Here is a 23984-nt window from a genome sequence, read left to right as displayed (position 1 = left end):
CCGTCGTACAATAATTCTGGTTGTCATACACAACGCCTGCCACGCCTTCACGGACGAACCTGTCCTGCATGACTCAACTGCAGTTTAATTACCTCTATCAAATTAGTCGGGTTAGACGTTTGCTTCCAAGTTTTGCTGCAGATGTTTTCACGGACATAAACCTCAAGTTGAAAGAAAAGTAGTGAAAGAAAAGGAGTTGAAGTGAAGTGAAAAGTAGTTTTAATGGAAACTTTTTACTTTTGTCCTTCATATTTTTGCTCGTTAGTTTTTATTTTACCACACCTACGTACTTGTGTAAACTGTAATTTCTCCCGTGAATGGTCGAAAAATAATTAGTAATTCTACTAATTATACTCAAGGCATAATGTAGTCTTAACGATTTAACGATGACTCGTTAAACATGCTAATTTGCATAAAATAAATACTGAAATTCTTCCACTATAATACGAATACCCAATAATGTTGTATTTATTTAACGTATTTATATTTCTATTACTAGTGAATGAAAATTTAAAGTCCTTCCTAATACTGCTCACGCTAGTCAGTTAATTGGAAAGAACACAATATCTTCTCTTTATAATATACCTCACACAGTTTACAATACATGTACTTACAGAAACATTATCAGTGATAATTAGGTAGGGTAGAGGAAACAACAGGCGGCATAAATACATATATACAGAAATATTTGTAAACGTGAATTTGAATGTTTTTGCCTCGTGGTTTACGGTTTGCCATATCGAAATATCTACAAAATTTAGCATTTTTGGCAGAGAAGCAGCGCTAGTACCTATTGACGCACAGAAAACGTATTTCCCTAATACGGCGGGATTTGTAGGGCCGAGTACATTCACTTCAATAGAGACTGAAAAGGTTTTAGCGGACTTCACTGGCCCCGGGTGCCAGATACAGCAAGGCCAAAGCTGGATTTTCTACGAATGGACTCTTCTTTGTTAGATATTCTTTCATGTTGGCTTAAATGTGATTTTTGTAGCTTTTGGATTTATACCTTAAAAATCAACGAAATTTCTGCGTTGACAATTGTAAGACATGTTCCTTAATTTCATGGTAAGTATTGTATTACAAATATATAAAACCTAAACAAAAATCATATTATTTAATCAAGTGAGAAAATCCATGTACTATACATGTAAATCTATGTATGTGTCGATTATGAATCTAGATTCATAATCCATTGGTCCTGTCCTCGATAAAACTGGAATAGATGCTTAGAGCTAGAGTGCTATCTAATCTTGGAAGAATTCCAATCCTTAATTATTAGGTAGGTAGTATTTTTAGGTACCTATTGGAGTTTGAACATGAAGTAAAGTTTTTATCAAAGTAAACCCCATTCCACGGTATGTTATTTAACATAAAAATAAATCCAACGACATAACGAGTAAATCACTCAAAATGTATTGATATTTGTTTTTCTCATACGTTACCTACTCAAGTTAAATTGCCTAAGTTTGTCCCCAAATCCGTAAGTTATAAGAAGGACAGTGTAGGGACGGGCGGCGGCGGCGCGGTCGGTAGCCGCACAAGTTTTGAATGCTTTCATTCAAACTTGCCGTTGTGTTCCGAACGGCTATGAATGGCGGATGGCACAGTTCGTTTCAGCAACTTCGTCGATTTAACTCCACTGACCGTGTCTGGTCTGAAGCTGACGTTCTAGTTTGAAAGAATTTAACCGCCTTCAATTTGCCTTAAGTAATTTCTTTGGAAAAAGTTTAGAACAACCATAAAGTCTTCTTATTTTCTCTTCTAATATCAAGATCGCGCCGAATGTCGATAAAACTACTGCCGGCCTAGCCAAGCTGACAATCGCTATCGCTTCGACAACGAAACGCTTTGTGTCTCTCTATCACTCTTCCATATTAGTGCGACAGTGACAGTTGCGTTTCGATCGCTACGAAGCGTACGTGATTGGCATGTTGGCTACGCGGCCTGATATCTATAATCTATACTACGCATCTATACGCAATAAGCAAAGTTTTTAAACGTGGCAACCCTCTATCCCTGTACCTCTTGGTATACTTATATGTAGGTTTCCTTACATTGTCTCTTGTAGTTATTAACGAACGAGGGGTTTTTATAACGACCCACATTTTTAATTGGTTGTTCAATATGAGTAAAAGGCAAAGGGTTCTAGTCAAAGAGGTTCGTAAGGGTGAAAGGGTTTTCTTGTTCTACTTAGGTAAATAGCTACACTATCTTACGCAGGGCCGACAATGAAGGATGGTCTTATTGGTCTTCTACGTCTTTCCTTCGTTAAAACTATAATACCAACGTTCATTTTTTAGATACGTTACACTTTAGTAAATTTATTTATAGTAGGGGCTATTTGGAATTATCCTGTTCGAATTATATATAAATTTAATGCAATCCATTCGATTTTATCTCAAAAAGTTTCGCAAAAGTCACAAAACTTGTTTACTCGGTGAATGAATTGTAAAACAGAATTTTTTCAATCCTGAATGCAAATAACAAACTTGTATCATCCAATATTACATTACATTTTCCATTCGCGTGCAATTTTTTTTGAGTCAATTGAAAGTTCGTGAAAGGGTATGAAAATATATTTCGCTGTACGTAAAAAGGCTTAGTGATACCGACGTCAAATATATGTATACAATTTACGTTTTAATACAAGAGGATAAGGTACAAACGTGTACTGTAACATGACGCCGATAAAACAGCGTGTATCCACAGTAAAACAAAACATAAAAGTAAATATCAATAGATATTATGGGCGGAGAACCGAACACATCATTAATGAATCGTACAGAATATAGAATTGTGTTCTTTTGTGTGGCGGAGAATAATGTTTGATTATTGTACCGATTGCGTCACTCGGTCTTTTTTGTGTTAATGCATACCTACCTTTTTTATGGGCAGCGTTATTTACTAAGCACATTAATACATCGACACCATAGGAACAATATGTTTATTTCCTGCAAACACGATTAATTTCTGTCGCACGAAATGTCATTGCCCGAGTACCTATGACTCGAAGGAATCATATAATAAAAGAGTTTTAGATATGCATACATACCTAATATAAATAAGCACGCGTGAGGTTATTTTGAGAGACTATTTAGAGATGAGTTCTTCAAATAAGGAGTGTACGGGTTTTTAAAGGGTCGTCAACGCGCATGTACCTAACGCCCCTGTGGTTGCAGACGTCCATATGATATGATAGACAATGGTGATCGCTTACCATCAGGCGATGCTTTTTTGCGATGCTAGTTATTAAAAAACCTAATCACATTTATCAATCAGAAGTGGTTACATTTTGAGGAAATAAAATATACCTACTAAGGAGTTATTGCACAAACTAACGTGTCTTGATGCACTATGTAAACGCGAAACCTTTTAGAAGCAGCACTTTACCCACATTTTACATTATCACCACACGAATCAGAACGTCAAAAACCCGTGTCGGCGTGAAATAGTTAAAAGCTAGGGCCAGGAACATGTCAATTTCCCGCTTAGCTATTTATATATGTAAGAAAAGCGTTCGGGAATCAAGGTTTCTTTATGAAATTCGTATCTATTGGGGTTTTTGTTCTTAACTGAGAAATGAATTAGTATAAACGAGCGTTTTACAATAATTCCATTAATCAGCATCAATCATTGCTCTTAACTTCTTAATCTATACTAATATTATAAATGCGAAAGTGTCTGTCTGTTACCTCTTCACGCTTAAACCGCGGAACCGATTTAGTTGAAATTTGGTACCTATAGAGATAGTTTGAGTCCCGGGGAAGGATATAGGGTAGTTTTTATCCCAGAAGTCATCCTTTAAGGGGGATGAAAAGGGGGGTGAAAGTTTGTACAGAGAATCGATAAAAAGCAGATTGGATCAAAAATAAGCTAACCAAATTACTAACACCACGCGGACGAACTCGCGGGCAAAAGCTAGTAACAAATATTTTGACGTAGTATAACTGTAAATCCTTTTTAATTTCCTCTTGGTAAGGTATTTCATCGAAATCAAGAACTTATCTTAAAATTTACTTCGTCATAGAATATGAATAGGTACAACATACACACTCGTTTTCCCGCTTTCAATTAATATGTTAAACTAAGTATACAAGAGCTAAATATGGGGAAATTGAACCACCGAGTCGTTGATAACTAGAGTGTAGTATAAACGTCACTAGCAGCACAATGTACTGTCTGCGGCGTATCGATAAGCGTCGGAACTGGCTCAGAGGGCCTACCGCGAACCACGTTCGACGTGTTGCATCCCCCTGTCACACTTACGTACGAATTTACAAGTACGACAGAGATGCAACACGTCGAACGTGGTTTGCGGTAGGCCCTCAGTCCTGATACCTAGTCGCTCAACATGCTCGTAACAGCTCCATTTTGAGCGAAAATCGTTAACCAACTACACTTACAATTAGCCAAGTGTAAGTAACAGCGTCTTTTGAAATTCTGCTTAACTGTTACAACCCTAGAATATTTGTTTAATAAGTATAAAGGATTTTTTTTTTCTATTTTAGGTAAATGCTTTGAATTTTATGCCCTAATAAAGAAGTACTAAAATATTAAGTAAGATGCTGAAAATTCCCGAATCCCGAAACCTACTCTTACACGTTCTTTATTAGAAAACATTAAGTCCACAAAAGTAATGTAAAATTTAGTCCAGGAGATCTGGCAGCAAATGAGAATTTATTGGTTTTTACAAATTTTAAAAGAGACAAGATAATAATAATTATCTTGACTCTCTTGGGGGGAGGGGACATAGCTCATATTATGAGCTATGTCCCCTCATAGTATAGATAGATTATTATCATGAAAAGGGTTTAGGTCCCTGAGTGACCATAAAATTTGGCATAAAGGACATAACCGTGTTTTTCCTGTGATTACTGCAATAAACAAACATTTTATATCTTGTCGTATTTATTATTAAATCCATGCTTTTAATGTGCCAGCATATACGGGAAAAGAAAATAGCAGTAGTTATTATTTCAAAATACCTCCACTTCGCTATTATGTATTTGTTTGTTGTCCCTCAGAGGTGCAGATTGTCTTCATAAACTCGCGGCATGCCGTTTTAAATAGGTATAGGTAAATAAGAAACATATTTGGCCTCACACCAGCTCAGCTAGTCCAACTGTTGGCAACTCTCTTTCGACGGGCTATCGCCATTAATTATCGCTATCGTATTATCCATGCATGATACTTAAAATTTAAGCAAAGCAAACATTTGTATACAGGATGACACTTAAGACGTAATACAAAATATGTTTTTCGAACTCATTTTCCTGGTGTTATAAGCCCCTGCTAGGTCTCTTGTTGTTGAAGTAATCATTAACATTAACATCATTGGTTTAATTTATCTCTAATTTTTAGGCTCAGTATGGTTACCCTACCTACTTAAAATGGAAAAAAAGTTTGTAACCACTTTCGTAGTAAACACTCACCTTTTTTGATTATCTCGACCGATAATTTATGAATAAAATGCAGTTTGACACATTATTGAAATCGCTTGTCATAACAATTTTTGGTTAGCCTGTCATTGTAGCGAACTCGTGTTATTAAATGAATAATGCCTCTTCCATATCCATTTACAAATATCCAGCGAGTTGTCATGGCAGAAATGTACTTTACATCGCGGAGTACGGTGCGGAGGCAAGCAGTTTTTCACGAACGGTGCAGAGTGCCCAATTCCAACACGGCAATTGATCAACTCCTACATACTCGTATAAAATCTGAGACACCATGGGCAATTTACAGTCCTAGTTCATGCCCAACGTAGAAGTTGACACCCAAGATACTCGGAGGCGTTTCGAACACAGGTGCTTAGGTATTTTATCCGACACCCAGAAGCCACCGAATCTGTATTTTCGACAAGATGGTGTGCTCCAGCACATTTTTCTTTGCGGGTACGAAATTACCTTGATCAAACTTTTCCCGAGCGTTGGATAGGAAGTTCTGAATGCCAACCAGGTTGTACTTGGTAGAATCAGTCAGGAGGAATCTTCGACGTCGTGCAGAATAATGTGAAGCGCAAGTTGGTGGTCACTTCGAACATTTGGTCACGTCTAAACTTTGGATTTGTCTGATTTAGCAATAAAATCTTTAAAACAATTATCTACTTATCGCTAATTATTACATTTTTAGACATAATGTACAAAAGAATGTTACTGCACTCAAGAGCAACAAAAACGTTCTGCTTCTATGAGAATCACCATAAAAAGTTACCCATTTTCATTGCTTTCGAGTGTACATCATATAAGTGTAGTTTTATGTTTTAAATGTCAGAATTAGTTAACATGACAAATAGGTGCCACACGACGGTGTGTCCACACTTCGAGATTTTAATTAATTATTTTGTTAGAAAATTACTAAAAATAATTTTGATTAACTTTAATAACTGAGTTAGTGCATCGTGTTCTCGATCTTCAATTAAGTCAGAATTACTTATTTTGTATTACGTCTTGGGTGTCACCCTGTATTAAGAAGCTAAGTATATAAAAGGACATCGTCACGAAACTACTATCAATCCAACGCCAACATATAAGAAATAAAATGTAGTTTTTCTACTTCCGTACTTTTATTTGTCATTTAAAGGGTCGTGCACACACCTTTAAAACCCTACCTTATAGTTGTCAAGATAACTCTTTAGTCTATTCCCCAAAAAAGAATTTGTGCATACACTCAGTATCTTTTTGGCGATTTTACGATACTTCGTGTAATGAATGACCACTTTAAAAATATTAAATGAAATACAGTGTTGCCAACCTTATTTTAAATGTCATCTCTGACAAATAAGTGAACCATAGACATGTTTTTTTTTTAATTTCATTCATTCATTCATTCTTTTCTCGCCCGTAACCTCTATTTTTGCTACTTCTTGAATTAAAAATATTTTTTAAATTTACAATTTTATTTCAAAGTAAGTGCTTAGTCGTAGAAAAAGTATTGTATGCAACGTTGTTTAACTGAGTCAAAAACTACTCGTGGCGTCTTTATTAACAATTTTCGGCTTCGCCTCAAATTATTACTCACGCCACTCGCCTTTTTTTACTTCTCTTAAACAACGGTTGCATAAAATACTACAGGCTGTAATCTAAAACGTGATACAAGATAATCAAACCTGAATCTTTTCATGATTTTGAACAACTTTTACTATGGGGTCAATTTTGTAATATTAAAAAAAAAATGAGCTGTTCCATAGAAATGGTCAAGGAGAGGTAGACAAAAATGTATGGCAAAGATTTTTTTTATTGTTAATTTACAAAGTTGACCCCATAGTAAAAGTTGTTCAAAATCATGAAAAGAATCAGGTTTGATTATCTTGTATCACGTTTTAGATTACACCCTGTATTTTAAGTCGCACAAAAATCATTGCATTGCTATACTTGCATATTACCTAGTACTACATGGCACGAGTGCTTGCTATGAGGTACTACTACTGGCACTAGTAACACGAGTAATGGGATTATAATTTAAATGTTTTAAAAAAAAATATCATAACCTATATGTATTTATTATTTTCTGTATTTTGTTTTAATCAATAGGTAAGTAAATCTTTATTATATTTACAGGTATAATAGCAAATAAAATTGTTCTCGAGGAGCAACACAAATAAAACAGTCTAAATGAGATCCTCATTCCTATTTGGCTGTCGTTTAAAAACGTGCGAGGTGTGAGGTTTCAGGGCTTAAGCATCCAACAGTCTGCATACTTATTACAAGCTTTTATTTACATTCCCCTGTACCAGCGGTGTTGGTTCTTTGTAATGATATCTTGCAAGTTGAAATGAACTCACTTGCTGGTTTCTGATTGAAATTTTAACATACTACGTAACATGGCCAATTTTTGGTCCTAAAATCATGTGATGACCTGGAGACAGAGCGTTAGGCGGACATGGCGAGACTATAAGGAGTTGAGACTAGAAATTTTAAATATGGCAAGAGGCATACCTATTACATATTATATATCTAGTACAAACACTACAACATTTACAAATTTATTAATTTCTATTATACTGTCAATTTGATTATTTTCATAATTAGGTGTATAAGTACCTTACCTTTGTAACATGATACCAATTAGACATAAGTTGATGATTTAGTGATCAGATTAAACATTTCCTGAGCATAGGCGTAAACACCTTGCCAAGAAAATAAGTCATTAAGGCACGCGGGACCAGCGCGGGACTTATCTATGTAGTATGTACACCTACGCAATGTAATATTGTCGTCACTATATAAGTATCACATCCTATACTAAACTAGTAATATTTGTGTAAACATACTTATACAACAACAAGAGTAAACATCTGTTTTTTTATGTTTAAAAATGTTTTTTATGGATTAAACAAATTGTCCTAATATCCACTTTTACTATTTCTGTGGAATTATAAATGTTCTGAAAATTATACAAAAATTCGAAACGCTATGTTTTTTTTAAATGACATACTTAGGAGGTAATCGAGCTGATGAATCGCCTGATGGTAAGCGATTACCTCCGCCCATAGACGGGTGTCCCTGTCCAGAGGGCTTACGTTGCAACATCAGAATTAAATCACCCTGTATTAAGGTCGCGTACTAAACAACGTATGCTTACATAGTTAGCGACACCAAATATCCACGATGTTACGCGGATCCTGACAAATTACTCTGTTTTATGCTAACAGTTAGTAATTACTAACTGTTTAATTAAACTACCTACGTATGGAACAAGTAATTCTGTTGCATACAGCTCAGCAGTATCTTCGCGAGCTATTATACATAAAATGTATGGCTTCTAATTTTCTATTAGAATGTCATTGGGAGTACAAAATACTTGTAATGAACGTGTTTGTTGGCGTTGATAAATAAATCATACAATGTTTTCGGTTTAGAAGACTTTAAGATAAATGCACTTTTAGTCATGATTAAACTAATTACCCATTAAGGTAAACGTACTGGTGCTCGACGCGGTTCCAGTACACGTCATCTTGGAACTTAAGTCATTGTCAATAGAGGTGACAGCAGGGTGTCATCTATTGGGCATTAGCATGTCGAGCACTAGTACGTTTAACTTATGTACTGTAAGATTAATGACAAGGATCCTATATTACTTAGTATACAAATATCAATTACTAGTGTATGTACATGTGCATCGGGACTAATCTCCGCAAAATAACATAAATAAATACAACTTCATCCCTTATTAACGAACGTGAGTCAATCCAGAGTGTCTAATTATGCATAAAGTATGAGACAGAGTGTCATGTGGCTTGAGGACTTTCGGAAGTGTATGTATCTATAATGAAGCCATCTAAGCTTCGCTCCATTATCCAGGAAGTGCGTCTGTTGACACATAATAAAGTTTAGGATAATTGTTGGTTAATATTAGAAATTCCATAAGCAGAATGATTGTAAATTTTGATTTAATTATTTTAATCAGAACCAGGTAAAAGTAGTAGATTGTGTCAAAAGGCAGCAAAGTGACATATTTACGGCGAGGGCTTACATTAAATCCTGTACCAAGCGTAGAATTCAAAAATAGAACCCCAAGCGTGGTGAGGGAATCAAGTATTAAAACCAAACGCCCCTAGCGGGGAACAAGAAATCCTTTTCCGAATAGGTGATGTTAAAACTGTTAAAAGTAAGGAGAATAAGTATATATTTATTAGGGAGCAATGAAAGACTGAATTGACCAGGCTCACAGATCCGGACTGTTTTGTCTTTAATACTAACCTCGAGACACTGATACAAATTATAGTTGTTCACATTTGTGTAAATTGTAATAAGATAATCTGGCCCCAATTTTTGTAAACCAATATAGGTACCGCATTTCTTAAAGTGTCATCACGACCATAATTATTTTATTATTTATTAAATTCATTTCATGTTTCACCTATCTCCAGTTTTTTACCTATTTAAGTGAAAAAAAAAAAGCTTTGAGACTGCCTTAATATTACGTAGTTAATTAGCCCGTTGTTTCATCTAATACAATACATTATTACTTATTATACAGACATCACCTTGTACAGTACCTTACAGTAGGATCACACTGATTACGTATTCCAACATTTCATGACGTGACCTGAAAGTTAGTGAAAATCCTACTTTTAAGTTTATACATATGAATAACAACCAAATAACAACATATGAAATATGTACTTTTCTACTTAAATATATGTTGCATTAAATTAATGGAAGAGCTTTTTATTTGATTTGAAGCATCCCACCAAGACTCAGATTAAAAAAAAGGGGTTTTATATGTTTGTACTGCATAATATTCTCTTGTTCAAATTACGGATTATCCTTCAGTAATGGATGTTTTTGTATGATTGTGTAAATTGTGTTGCATTTTAGCATTTTGTGTTATTACTTAAATGCTATGCTAAAAAAACCACATAGGTGGGTCATAGGTACAATTTATTTGGACAAATAAATTCGTACCTATGCTATATTTTTCACCGTGGTCTACTTCTTAAGCTTTGGTACCGGTATGCTTTCCTCGCCAATAAACTTTCCTTCAACAAGTATTTGACTATGCAAATTTACTGCAGGTAAGTTTAGTGGCCAAGTCCGTAAGTATTCTGGCGCCGTAACTAGCGGTGAGAACAAGAGTTTACTTTATGCTTCATTTTTGTATGTATTCAGTCAACTTTAAAGTTCAGAACCACCTGGTGGTATTAATACTTCGATGCTGAAATGACATATCGATGTAAGAAAACAAAACATACTTCCATTATAATACTCTTTGAAGAAATAAATTCTCACTTGTTTTAAGTCACTTGCGCGACATGTTTCGGAGAGCCTAGTCTCCTTTCTCCTTTCTCAAGCACTAACAGTGCGAGCAGCGTTCACGACGGCCGTGTATCGCGTACTGCGGCACGCCGCGTAATGTTAGTAGGGTAACGGCACCAGTGGCCAGCCAGGTACCAGTGGTCAGCCTTTTGAGCCGTTTATTGGTCATAAATATCTGGTATATTCGTTTAAACAAATCGCGAGTACTCAAATAGGAGCTTTGATTCCTTATTGGTTAATACGTCACACGACAGGTGCGGTGAGGGAACGGGGTGAAGAAATATACTCGTTCATACAGGTGCTGTTTGTCGACGAGTGCAATAGTGTCATGTCCGCCATATTTTTTACTGCACGTGGTGTTCTCTTAACAGGCAAGAAAAACTATGTTTTAATGTTAAAAGTTAATGTTTTTGTTAATGATTGGTTTATTTATTAGTTTATCTATTAAATTGCATTATATTTGAATGAGAATATCAATTTTTCACTTATAACTTGAGGGGGATGGCCACTGGATAACACTTTTTTCCAAAGAATCCAGTGCCCAGCCCCCCACGGCTGACCTTTGGGTTATTCGTTTATTTTATTATTTTCGAGCCAATGCGACCGTTAGGACCGTTAAATTTACATTTTCAAATTTAGTTAGGCATGCCCTAGTCAATTTAAAGTAAAACCCAGTAGTCAGCCGCATTTGAAATAACGTTTTAATGCGGCTGAGCACTGGGTTTCGCGGATCCAGTACTCAGCCATTGACCTTGCTTGGTACGTCGCCGCCAAAAATATGTCCACATTTTTAAACCCTATCTCATTGAAATAAGGTTCAAAAGTGCATACATATTATTGACGTTAACTATACATTACTATCATTTTGCTTTTTCCTGGTCGGTATATGACTGTTTATTAATGATAATTAGATCTGCATAGACTCGATTAATTATTTTTTACCGAATACCTACTAGGAACATAATTATATTACCTGATTTACCTCATTAATTTTTGACGGATTAATTATTAGAAAATAAATATTGCAATTCTTAGTTTGCAAGAATAATTAAGTACCTATGGCCAACAAATTTAGTGTCATAAGAATTGTATGTACCTATAACATTTTTTATTTATTAAATAAGTAAACAAGTAGGTAAGTAATACATATGTATATGCAAAAAAATTATAAACTAAAATTAAAAACTACAACTAACTACAATAACAATAACTAAAATAGTAATAAAAAATAGATATTTGTATAACATCGTTGATTTTGATATATGCAAAAAATTATAAACTAAAATTAAAAACTACAACTAACTACAATAACGATAACAAAAATTATAAAGAAAAAATAAATATTATAATATCGTTGATTTTGATATAAATATTAGTGATTTTGATCTAATTATTATAAATAGTTTATATAGGCTGAGTACTGGGTACACAGAGGCTGCTTACTGGATTTTGGAGGCTGACTACTGGAGAAAAGTGCCACTTTTTGTTTAAACTTAATTAGAGATATTATAAAGAGGATTGTTATTTTTTTTAACATTTTGTTTTAAAACTATGATAAACAATTGATCTAACCATGTCATTTGTTTAATTATTCGACTAATCCTGTAGAAATGCCGAACGTTCAAACTTAAAAAAGTCGTTATAAGGCTGACTACTGGTGCCTTTACCCTATGTCTCACAACAGTTTAAATTCGGAAATAAATTCTATACCATAAAATCTAGTGGAATATTGTTAAAGATGTTAAATGGCTGTTTTTTTTATCTATTTACTACAGCTTCATTCTTTTCTAGTTATTAATTTAATCTCAAAAGTTCTAGATTTCATAACACGTATAAGGTGCAATAACCCTCAAAATTTTAGCTTTAAGATTAAAGAAATAAAACAAAACGCAATTAGATACCTAATAAACAGAGTAATCAGCAAAAAGTAATACTCGTCGCTACTCTAGTTGTTGATGGGTTCCATGTATTTATAAGTTTATATTTAATTTCACAAACGGGTCTAACGCGATATATTTTCATTGGTTTTTACCTTAAATTCCGACGTTTCAGCTGAGTTGCACCAGCTGTGGTCACGGAAAGTCTGACAACCCAGCAAATGTCAACGGAGATATTAATAAAATACCACTAAACTACCCGAAATTATTTTATAAAAATGTTCGGGGTAGACAAAGAAATTGCAGTGTTTATATTGCCTATTACGTCCACAACTGTCGCAGGGGATTTCTTGACTTCATTAATTTAAGTGCTTATTACGATGTTCGATCTGTTCCTTCGTTCGAGTAGCAAGAATGATTCAGTTAGTTCATTGTTAAATAACTTTGTAAAAAGCGCGATTGTGAGAGCTATCGGTAGTTTCCTGGCCAAGGATTCGTTTCGACAGAGTCAAGCAGAGTAAGCTGTATACATCCGTCTCATTCAGCCATTGAGACGGATGTAAACAGCCCAATCGGCTTTATCCTACACGGAAGAGCACAGTTTGATGCCTCGGCCATGCCAGGCCAGGTTTTATCTCGGAAACTTTTCAATCTACAGAGATAAATCTAGTGACGTATTATTGCAAATTTAGTCTTAAAACGCCCTGAAAAGATACTTTCAAAAACTAGTCTTTTAGTGTTATAATCGCCCAAATCTAAAAGAAAACCGAAATTTTCGCGGTTTTTTTAATTTATGACAAAGTTGCGTTCGCCGCTCGAGATCACAAACTTGGATTAATAATTGGGCCAACATCATAAATAAGTCTGCAAAAACCAGAACTACCGGATTTGACGCAAACATTGATAAAGGCCCGGATTAGCAGATGACCAGCAACATTACTCTTGGAATGTAGGTATAGATAGATAGATAGATAGATAATATTTATTTCTCATTGAAAATGTACATGTCATTTTTCATAAAAATAGCAGAAATTCACAAAAAGATCGTCAACTGTTATACAGAAAATAAAATAAAAAATATAGTAATATTGGTTGCAACACAATATAAGAAACATGATATATTATTATTGTAGTACATATAAGGAGAGGCATATATATATATATATATATATATATTGTATCGTGTATATATATAGGCTCCTCCATATGAGGTTTGAATGTAGTCCATATACGGAGAGTCATGTAAGATGACTCTCCTCTATATAAGGAATGGAATTTAGGTCAAGCTACTGGACATCTTCCATGTGCAAGCCTCCCCACCTAAATTCCCTAGTTTATATATACACTAGTTTTAATGAATAAATGACAGTATTTACTCGGCACTCCTGTGTTTCACTTCTTACTTGGGTCCCATCATTACACTCTAACATTAAGGTGACGGTAGAGGTGGGTAAATTTTCAGATTCTGTCAATTTACCCCATTTCACACACAAGCGCACTTCACGCACACTACCTCACTTTACTGGGACAGGTCATTGACCCATCAAGTTTTTTTAAGATTGCGTTTTGAGTTTAGTGTTAACCACTGACCTCTTTTGAGGAACAGAAACTGTAAAAACGTTCCATTGAAAGAAGAAAGAGAAACAATACATTAAATCTTGCTCTCCTTGTCTGTTCATGTCACACGTGACGTATTTAAATTCTAATTTAATTCATTTGATTGTTAACTATTTTCTGCATATTATGGCTTTGTCGAGATACGCGTTTTGTAAAGTTAAACCGAATAAACCCAGATGTCATTAAGTCAGATGTAAAATGTTATTTACTACTCTATACGGTTATTCATAAGGCGAAAAATCAATTCAATTAAAAATTTAAATAAATAAAGTTTCGGCAGGGTGGAAATTTAATTAAGGCCGACAAAATAAAATTTAATAATATATGTCGGCTGATGTACCCCTAAGATCTTTACAGATTTACTTGTACGAGTATCCTATATTCGCTATTTATTTTGCTATTAAATTTATAAAATTAAAATAAATAATTAAATATTATACTGGCATTCCACCGCTATTATTTCAGTGCTGAACTGATTATCTTCGATCGTAGCCTTGATGATGTAGTTGTACTTACACTTACGGCGGTAGGAGCGGCAATGAACCCCGCGCAGCGTAGAACGAGAGGTGCGTTGGGATAAGTGCATATACATATAATTCTTCGTGCGTCTGTCTGTCTGTCCGTCCGTCTGTCACAGTCTATTTTCTCCGAAACTACTGGACCAATTCAGTTGAAATTTGGCACACATATGTAAATTTGGCACACAAATGTAAATTTGTGACCCAAAGATGGACGTGTAACGTAAATAAAATGTATTTTAGAGAATTTGAAATACGGTAGCCATTTTTGGGGGGGGTAAATGAAAAAATTAAAAAATATGTTTTTTAAACTATATAGTGTTACATATCAAATAAAAGAGCTCATTGTAAGAATCTCAAACATATATTTTTTTATAATTTTAGGATTAATAGTTCAGCAGTTATTCATGAAAATAGGCAAAAAATGATCATTCTCCGCCCACTTTCTCCGAAACAACTGGATCTAAAATTTTGAAAAAAATACACAAAGTAGTTCTTTACCTATATATGTCAGGAAAATCTATAAGAAATGTGCAGTCAAGCGTGAGACGGACTTCATATACGGAACCCTTAGAATGCGAGTCCGACTCGCACTTGTTTTTGTTTAGCTCTTATTAGGTTTAAGGAGTTTTATGAGTGAAAAAAGAAGTTTTTTGTTTTATGTGCCCGCGTTATTGCCGATCGATTGTGTTTTAAACGATAATTAGACAAAAAAACTTGTTTTTCACCCAACGAATATAGATCCCCATGACACATCTTCCAAGTCGCCTTTGGATAGGCTTAATTTTAAAAATAATTGAAATAATGTTCTATATCATTCATACTTGCAAAAAAAGACTAAAAATAATTTACGTGACCAATGCTTATTATTAGTAAATATCTTACAATTTAATATCTGATATATCACACGATACAAAAAAATGGCCGCAAAGTTAAAAGTTTATTTATTTACGTTACTAGTCCATCTTTGGATCACCGACTCTTTGTCATATGTGAAAAATGTGTACCAAATTTCAATTGAATTAGTCTATTAGGGGCAGACACACGAGTGATCTTAAAAGGGATTTTTTTCTTGAATGATTTGTATGTACTTACCCCAACGCACCTCACGTTCCACGCGGCGCAGCGTAATCAGTAAGTACCTAATAATTAGTGTCCGACCGAAACACAAATTTCTGTATATATAAATATTGTTGTCCTACTTGCTCGCCAACTTTTGGTCTTTGTCACATAGTTTAGTTTCATAATACGAAGTACTATTTCGTATGTTTCAGCCAGGCCGAAAGATTCGGCCGTTTTTTGGCCGAAACCGAAACTACGGCCGAAACATGATTTTATGGCCGAAACCGAAACCGAAACCGAATCTTCGGTCGGACACTACGAATAATCACAATGGTCTAAGTACCACAGACCCTACTGTCGCTTAAGTCCTTTATGCCAATCTCTGCCTATTAGAACTTATAAAAAAAAAAGAAACCGAGTAATTATATCCAACTACCGAACCTGCTTACAAATTTTCTCGAGATATTTGAGAAATGTGATATGCAAAGGAGAACATTCGAACAAACGAAAGTATTTTTGCCCAAGCTGAAACGGAGACCTTCGCCTACGCTCGGTCAGTGATGGTTTAGGTACAGTCAGCTGCAGGTCACCCCTGCATAGAAGATTGTATGCAGGGGTGGTACCTTTTCTCTGCAGCTGACTGTACACCTATAAAAAATTGTTGTACCTGCTGCAATTTTATACCGGTACCGTACTTTATATTTCAACAGGTATAGTACCTTCAAAACGAAGCGGTATTGATAAATAATAACGGTACCGTACCGCCTATAAATAATAATAATAATTCAGCCTATATACAGGGTGGTCCAAACCTTGACGTCCAAAAATTTTTTTTTAGATTCCTCACGTCGTGGGCTATCAGAATATACCCCATGTATGTTAGCCGATTTTTCGTAGTTATCGAGTTATGATTTTTTTTTACTTTTAACTTTTCATATGAAATTCCGGGGTTCCCATACAGAGTGGCTAAAAAATAACTGCATTTCCGTTGCCAGGGAGGTTGTAAAAGTTGCTCAGTATAATCCCAACACCTCCCTGGCAACGGAATGCAGTTATTTTTCAGCCACTCTGTATGGGAACCCCGGAATTTCATAGGAATAAGAATAAGAATAAGAATTGTTTATTGCCACATACATGAACATAAAATAGAGTTAGAATTACTTACATAATAAAATAAAACAGTTGTTATCATATACAAAACAAAAGTGAGAAGATCTTTGTATTAGGCACAGGGTTCCAGTCTCAGCGTGTGCCGGGCCTAGGTGCCCGGCGCTGGTTTTCAGACCGGTCCCAGACTATGGACGGTCGGAGAATATTACCTACATAGGAAAAGTTAAAAGCTTAAAAAATCATAACTTGAAAACTACGAAAAATCGGCTAACATACATATGGGGTACATTATGATAGCCCACGATTTTTGGACGTCACGGTTTGGACCACCCTGTATAGACAATAATCTCAACGCTAGCCCAATGCGGATTGGGGACTTCACACACAGCTTTGAATTTCTTCGCAAATGTATGCACTACGAGTATGCAGGTTTCCTCACGATGTTTCCTCCTTCACCGAAAAGCTAGTGGTAAATATCAAATGATATTTCGTACATAAGTTCCGAAAAACTCATTGGTACGAGCCAGGATACCAATGAGTTTTTCCTTACCGCTTATACCGTAAAGAAATAATGCAGTCTCTGCTTTGCACGATTATTGTGTGGACATAATTCTTATAATCACCGAAACATACATACCTCTACGCACAGAATGTCATTGAAATAAAACATTGTTTTTTATAGTAAATTAATATAACATTCGATTTATACACATAACAATAAGCAGGCCAGGCCGCAGCGATATTGGCCTGTAAGCTTCATCTCGGTCTCCAAATCCGCAAAACTCGCTGGTACTAAATGCTGGTCTTGCCGTTATTAATTATCTTGATTCTTGAAGATTATCAGAACAGCACGTTACGTAATCGCATACATAGACGGAACGAACGTAGGTGTAGACACTGCAAGTCTTTAGGTATTAAACGAATTACGCTTCGTATTAATAGATGAGTAATATTTAAATGAACATATAATATTCTCTAACATAAATACAAGATTACAATTAATTGGCTTTATTTATTTACAAACAAGATATATACAGTGTATTACTAAAAGAAATTAAAAACTAGCTTAAATCTAAAATAGGCCCTTGAGGCATTGTACCAAGGATGCTGGCGACATTTCCTCGCTGTATCGCAATGCTGATACGTTGTGCGAGGTAGCCGCCAGCTCTTCGGTCACCAGTTACGTCAACCAGACGCTTCGCGATTTCTGCGAACAACTTATGCGCGCTGGGACCCCATGGACCTAGAGTTTCAACTCCAAATGGTACAAAATGGTACTCTCTACCGAGGCTCTTATATTTGTTACGTTTTAAAATTTCGGCGCTTTCCGCCGCCCCGCCCGCTTTTACATTAGTCCGTTGGAGGTGGGACGGTGCCAGTGTGTCTACGCAGGTAGCATCCCACACTAACATCCGTCCCAAGCTCCAAGGAACTAAGGACACCCCATCGGGCCTCTTGCCATCGTCTCTGAAAATGCCAGTCGGCTCAATTAATTGACATCAAAAGTCATTGACGTACAGAAGTCATATACATTTTTATAATGACGCAAAATTGATACCAGCATAATGAAAATCAATCCCAATCAGTAAAACGAGTTTTTAAACTTTTTTCATTTTAAGCGGGTTTTGAAGGAACAAGTTACTTAAATTCGATTGTAATCGTATTGTTTTAGGATAATTTACTGCTGTTTTCGACCGTTACGACCCGTAAATAACAACAACTCACATTTAAAATTTGACTGGAGCTCGACGTGATTATATTTATTTACCCTATTTTATGAAATACAATTTATCTACTGGTATACATTTTCGTATGCGTATATGATGAAATGTCTTTATTAATGTCAAAAACGAGCTATGACGATGTACACGTCTGCTTCGATGCAAGGCCAACGGCCATCTGACTCGAAGAAGAGTTTTGAGTGATGTCGTCAATGTATGGAAATTATACGAAAGTTTACATTTGGGATTGAATTTCTGTGTTGTATTTGTGAGTAAAAATATAAGTAGATAATAATCTGGTAGTTTAGTTATCTAGCCTTCAAAATCCCACAACAACTCAATTACTGTCAAAGACAAAACTGTAATGCGTCTTGCTCAAACGGAACTCCATATTTTGATTTTTGGACACTTTTAGTGTCGATTTGTAGAGAATTACAGGAAATAAAAAAAAATATGGCGTGAAGAGCCGGTACACGGCTTCTTCGTGAACAGATTTGCGTATAATTTAATGCAGTTATTAATCATTCATTGAACAAATTGATTGCACAAAGTGAGGTCTAAATCGAAAACGTCATATACCGTCCCCTTAAGCAAGAAGTTACGATGTCAAACATTATGTCGTTTTAATTTATACTCGAGCTATCCCAATCCGGTGGGACCCTCCTCGCTGTCACGCCCACGTATCTACTGTCCAGGTATTAAGAGCCAACAGGAGTGGTCATTTCTCCATACAAACGTACTCGACTGTTTCCTCCGTGGGTTTTGAAGCTAGAGCAATGATTTTTTCAACACAGATTAATATTGTCAATATCTGTGTCGGACCGTTTTGCTTTTTTTGATATTTTTGTTTTTTAAGGCGCTAGAGCCCTTCAAAAATGGCCAAAATGGCCTAATTGACTATGCCGCAATGAGAGGCGTGCTATTCAAAACTGACATCAATTAGTCAAAAAAGCAAAACGGTCCGACACAGATAATATTTGTTTACGATTGGTTAAGTTTTGGAGGAGGAAACAGTCGAGTACGAAACCTCGATTTTTGATATTTTTACGCAGGATTTTTCGCCTTGTCCTTATCGCACTAGTTTTAGGAGCCGCTTCCGTTAGCGAGACGGGTATATTTACCTAAAATATTTAAATCTTAGCTCCTGTTGGCTCTTATAAAAACCCAATCTGCGTTCCATTTTCCCTTACTTATGAACGCCGGGTGCGACCGGGCTTTGCTGGAGAACCAATGCCCTTTATAATTGGAAATTAGCTATTATTTCTTTCCATGTTTAATACAAGCTGCATAAATTTACAATATTTAGTAATTATGATTGAATCTTTGACAAATTTGGGTTTTCTTTATTTTTAATTGCAATAAAAAATGTTGATTCATTGTAAGGAAACTCATTTTTATAAGCGTGTATAGTTGAGTGTGTTATCGCAAATGCAAATGAGTTCAGTCAAGCAAGGACATTGCATTACAGGTAGTTCAAACGATCAAAATGATAAACGGGTTCTAAGCTGCAATATAAGGGTAAACTCATGTAAACCAGAAAAGAGTTTATACGCGTAGAAAATCTGTTATCTGAAAGGGTTCCATGACTCCACTAAAACTGAGTTGAAATAAACGACACCTCATTTCTCATTCACAAAGTTTCACTATAAACACTGGGAAATTAATATCCATACAGAAGCGAATCAGCTAACAGAAACAGGCCACAACGCTGTTAACGGAAGCGGAGAACGCAGTACCTACGAAAAGTTCCAACGTTCAAAACTTACTTTTCGCGCGTAAATAGCCTATTAACTTGTGTGACAAATGAAATGATCATCTAAAAGCAAGAACCTGTTTTCTTTCGCGAAAGTTCAAGAATGAGGCAGAATTAATTTTGTTTACGGGTTACGGCGCACTTCACTTCGGAAAATATGATTGCACAGCGTGATTTTTATTTAACTGTTAGGCGCATAAATAAGACATTGCTTATGTTTCCGTTTGAATAAAGTACAGGCAAGCGTGGAGTGAAAAGCCTGGGCTGTATAATAGTCGGTAAACAAAATTTTACATGCCGTAATGTAACCTCGGTGAGTACACTGAGTACCTAGTAAATTACATAGTCGTTGTGCCGCTATGGCGGAATGTCGATTATGTCGGGAAGATTTTACGATTCAATAGTTAATACTAATGTCTATTTGTAATTACCTAATATAAAACAAGTGCGTATCGAAACCACGCATCATTAAGGACGTTGCGGAAAAAAATATACAAGGTAATGCACATAACGGGTATTCTACTTATATCGTGGCTAAAAAGTTAACTTAGTAAATTATTTTTGAACTGAAATGATTTCTCTCACGTCTCCTGGATCGCCAAAAATCGCACAGCACAGCGCTTAAAATACTACCATTGAATTGAAGAAACAACCGCAAAGCAATACGTAAGTACCTACTCTCTCAACACGCCAACACTCTGAAAACAAATAAAATTCTTCCCTTTGCAAGCGACGCACGTCCTCATTCTGTTTTTTCTCAGGCAAATAAATCTTAATGAAATTTACTGTTTAAAGATTCGCCCATTTGTAAGGATCTTTCATACGGACCACATCGAATATCCATAGGTACTATTACAGGTACACGTAATATATGTTTGTCTGTACTAGTCAAATAAACACTCTGTGTTTATATAATATTATCTTCTATCAAGGATTTTTGTACCTATGCATGTAAGTCAGTCTGTAAGTTTGTATGTAAGTTTCTGTACAAAACAGTCTGCCGATTTTTGCGGGGGAGGGGCACGTCAAATGTATACGTAACGTAAACATAGCCATGTCAGAAAAACGTCAGACCATACATTGTGTATGACCATTGGCCGCCTATTTTCGACATAGGGGAATGCCTGTTAATGGCTACTGCGTTTGGTTATATCCTCTAAGTCTATTCTCTCAAATTCAGTATAGGACATGCATTACGTGAAACTAAATTGTGTTTATTTCAAATCTAGAAGACGAAGCAAGGAAGATAATTATGATCAAACTTTAGTTAAGGTATGTTAGTTAGTTTTTAATCAATAATATATTTTTGCTAGGTATTTAAACGGTATTTTGCTGTTTTCCTTTGATGTCAGTGATGATTACTTATACATTTTATAGTAGGTATATTGTCTCTGGTTTTTTTCATACAGATTTATTCCATTAACCGATATATGTTCCCGTTATATTTTTAGTTTTATCTTGTACTGATTTATAGGTAAACATTTTTCGCTGATTATGAAAGGTTTTGATTGAAGTTTGTAACTTTTATAAACAAACCTTCGACCCACACGTAGTACCGGAAATGTTTAAAATGTAAATGAATTTTCCGAACTTTTATAAACTTACTAAAATATTCTGAAAAGAAGCAACTGTATCATACAAAACATATGTATTTCTAAAAAAACTGTCAGATTGGTATTAGGTATGGCTGCAAGGTTGTCTGGAACAGATCGCTTTTTAACGATAAGACCGCCTATTGTTTACCTATTTTTGTATTTCTGTCTTCTTTCTGTATTATTCTTTTACTGTATGGCTACTTTATTTTTGAGGATCGTACCCTAACATTTATATAGGTATACTTATACGCATGGGTTTCATATCTTAAGTAGTCCCCGCATGTGGAGGACCTAGAACAATAGCGACACCCAAATCACTCGTCTCACTAAATACCCACGCATCGCAATCTAGATCGGTAAACGCCTCTAGCTAATTGACTCGTGTTCACTAATAGACCAATTTGGCGAACGTTATCTACCCGCCATTTATAATGCAAATTCCGCTCAGCTGTTGCCGGTTTGTGGTCGTAGGGAAAACTGCCATTGATCGAATAAATAATATAACGCCTTCGGTTAGGTCGGGTCTGTTTGCGTTATTGAATAATGTGGAGAATGTTCGCTGTAATGGCTCTGAAGTACAATTGTCCATCGGAAATTGACATTTAGTTAATGGTTACTGTGCATTTTAATAACGAGTTGGATAATTTTAGTGTCATAATGTAGTTGTAAGGCTATGAGTTAGAGCTAAAATGCCCAGGAAGGTACCTACGTGAAAAAATAGACCTATACATGATTAATATCAAGCGATCAATTAAAATTTTAAATTCTAACTTCATAATACATAAATACCTAATACGAATGTAGCATTTCCAAATAGGTTCTATATAATTGTTAGGTATTTTTTAAATTAAAGGAATACTTAATTCCTTTAATTCTCAAAAAGAACAATGGGTAGATACCGGCACGCTTTTAACATGATATTTGATACTAAAAATAAACAAAATTTTACGATGATCAGCAACGAAGGTCACGAACGTGTATAATAAAAGTAGTAAATCTGTACATCCATATTTCATACGTTATGCTACGCAGAGACGTCTTATTTAGGTAATAGTGAATGATACAAGATTCTAAGAATATTTCTCAATCAAGAGCAATAAACTTAAACTGATCATTGGTGGATCTTATGTCTATGCACCAAGGGTTACGAATTGTAAGTTAACAGTGTGAACGATGGTACACATCCCTAAATGAACTGATTCGGTAAAAGCGGGAGATGATGAGAATCTCATGACGACGACTAGGTACTAGCATTACAGTCACCACACGGGATTGTTACGCCATTTAGGATCGTAGCTAAATTGGTTGTTCCATACTTACGCTATGGAATGTCTAATTTAGCTAGAACCCTAAGTGGCGTAACAATCACGGACCGTGACTGTACATGACTAAGAAGAAAATATTTCATACCTTGGCGGGGTCTTGATGGTTGCCGGTAGCGTACACGGACGCGCGGCGGCCGAGCAGCGTGCGGCTCACGATGGAGCTGCTCCGGCGCCCCGACATTCGGTCTTGAGGTACGGGCAACATTTTGCCGGTGGGTATCTTCTTTCACAGGCAAATCACGGTTTCATTGAATTTTATTTACACTGCTTTACACCGTTCACTAAGAATCACTTTTAGGTGAGCAAGCTTGTTATTTATTAGATGGCTAAGACACTCTGAAGTGTGATCTTAAAAACAGGAAACTGTTTTTGCTTCTGTATTTTGGTGCTATGAAATCACATAATTTCCTTTTACTTTAATTTCCTACATAAATAATAATTCTAAGAATCACTTTCCTATACGTCTATCAAATTTATTTGCTAAGCTAAATAATAATTTCTATAGGCACATGTATTATTTTTACTCTAGCAACAGCTGTTTGATTTTGTTTGTTAATGTGATAGATACCTGTAACAAGAAATGGTTATTATTAATAAGGTAAGTTTTCCATCACGAATCAATGATGTCCCGGACATTTGAAAA

The 23984-nt window shown here is 35.5% G+C and overlaps 1 protein-coding gene across 1 annotated transcript in view; it reads right to left on the bottom strand.

The window, feature by feature from the left end:
- LOC134647244 (uncharacterized) overlaps positions 1-23691 on the bottom strand; it is a 94951-nt gene extending 71260 nt beyond the window's left edge. Inside the window, exon 1 of the mRNA XM_063501514.1 lies at positions 23427-23691. Within this exon, the coding sequence (XP_063357584.1) occupies positions 23427-23546 (120 nt within the window). The 5' untranslated portion in view covers positions 23547-23691. The remainder of the gene's footprint in view (positions 1-23426) is intronic.
- Positions 23692-23984: the final 293 nt, after the last annotated feature.

The sequence above is a fragment of the Cydia amplana genome, chromosome 4, assembly GCF_948474715.1.
Source record: "Cydia amplana chromosome 4, ilCydAmpl1.1, whole genome shotgun sequence".
In the NCBI taxonomy this organism is placed as follows: Eukaryota; Metazoa; Arthropoda; class Insecta; order Lepidoptera; family Tortricidae; genus Cydia; species Cydia amplana.
Note: the sequence above shows the minus strand (reverse complement) of the source record. Positions and strands in the feature narration are given on the sequence as shown.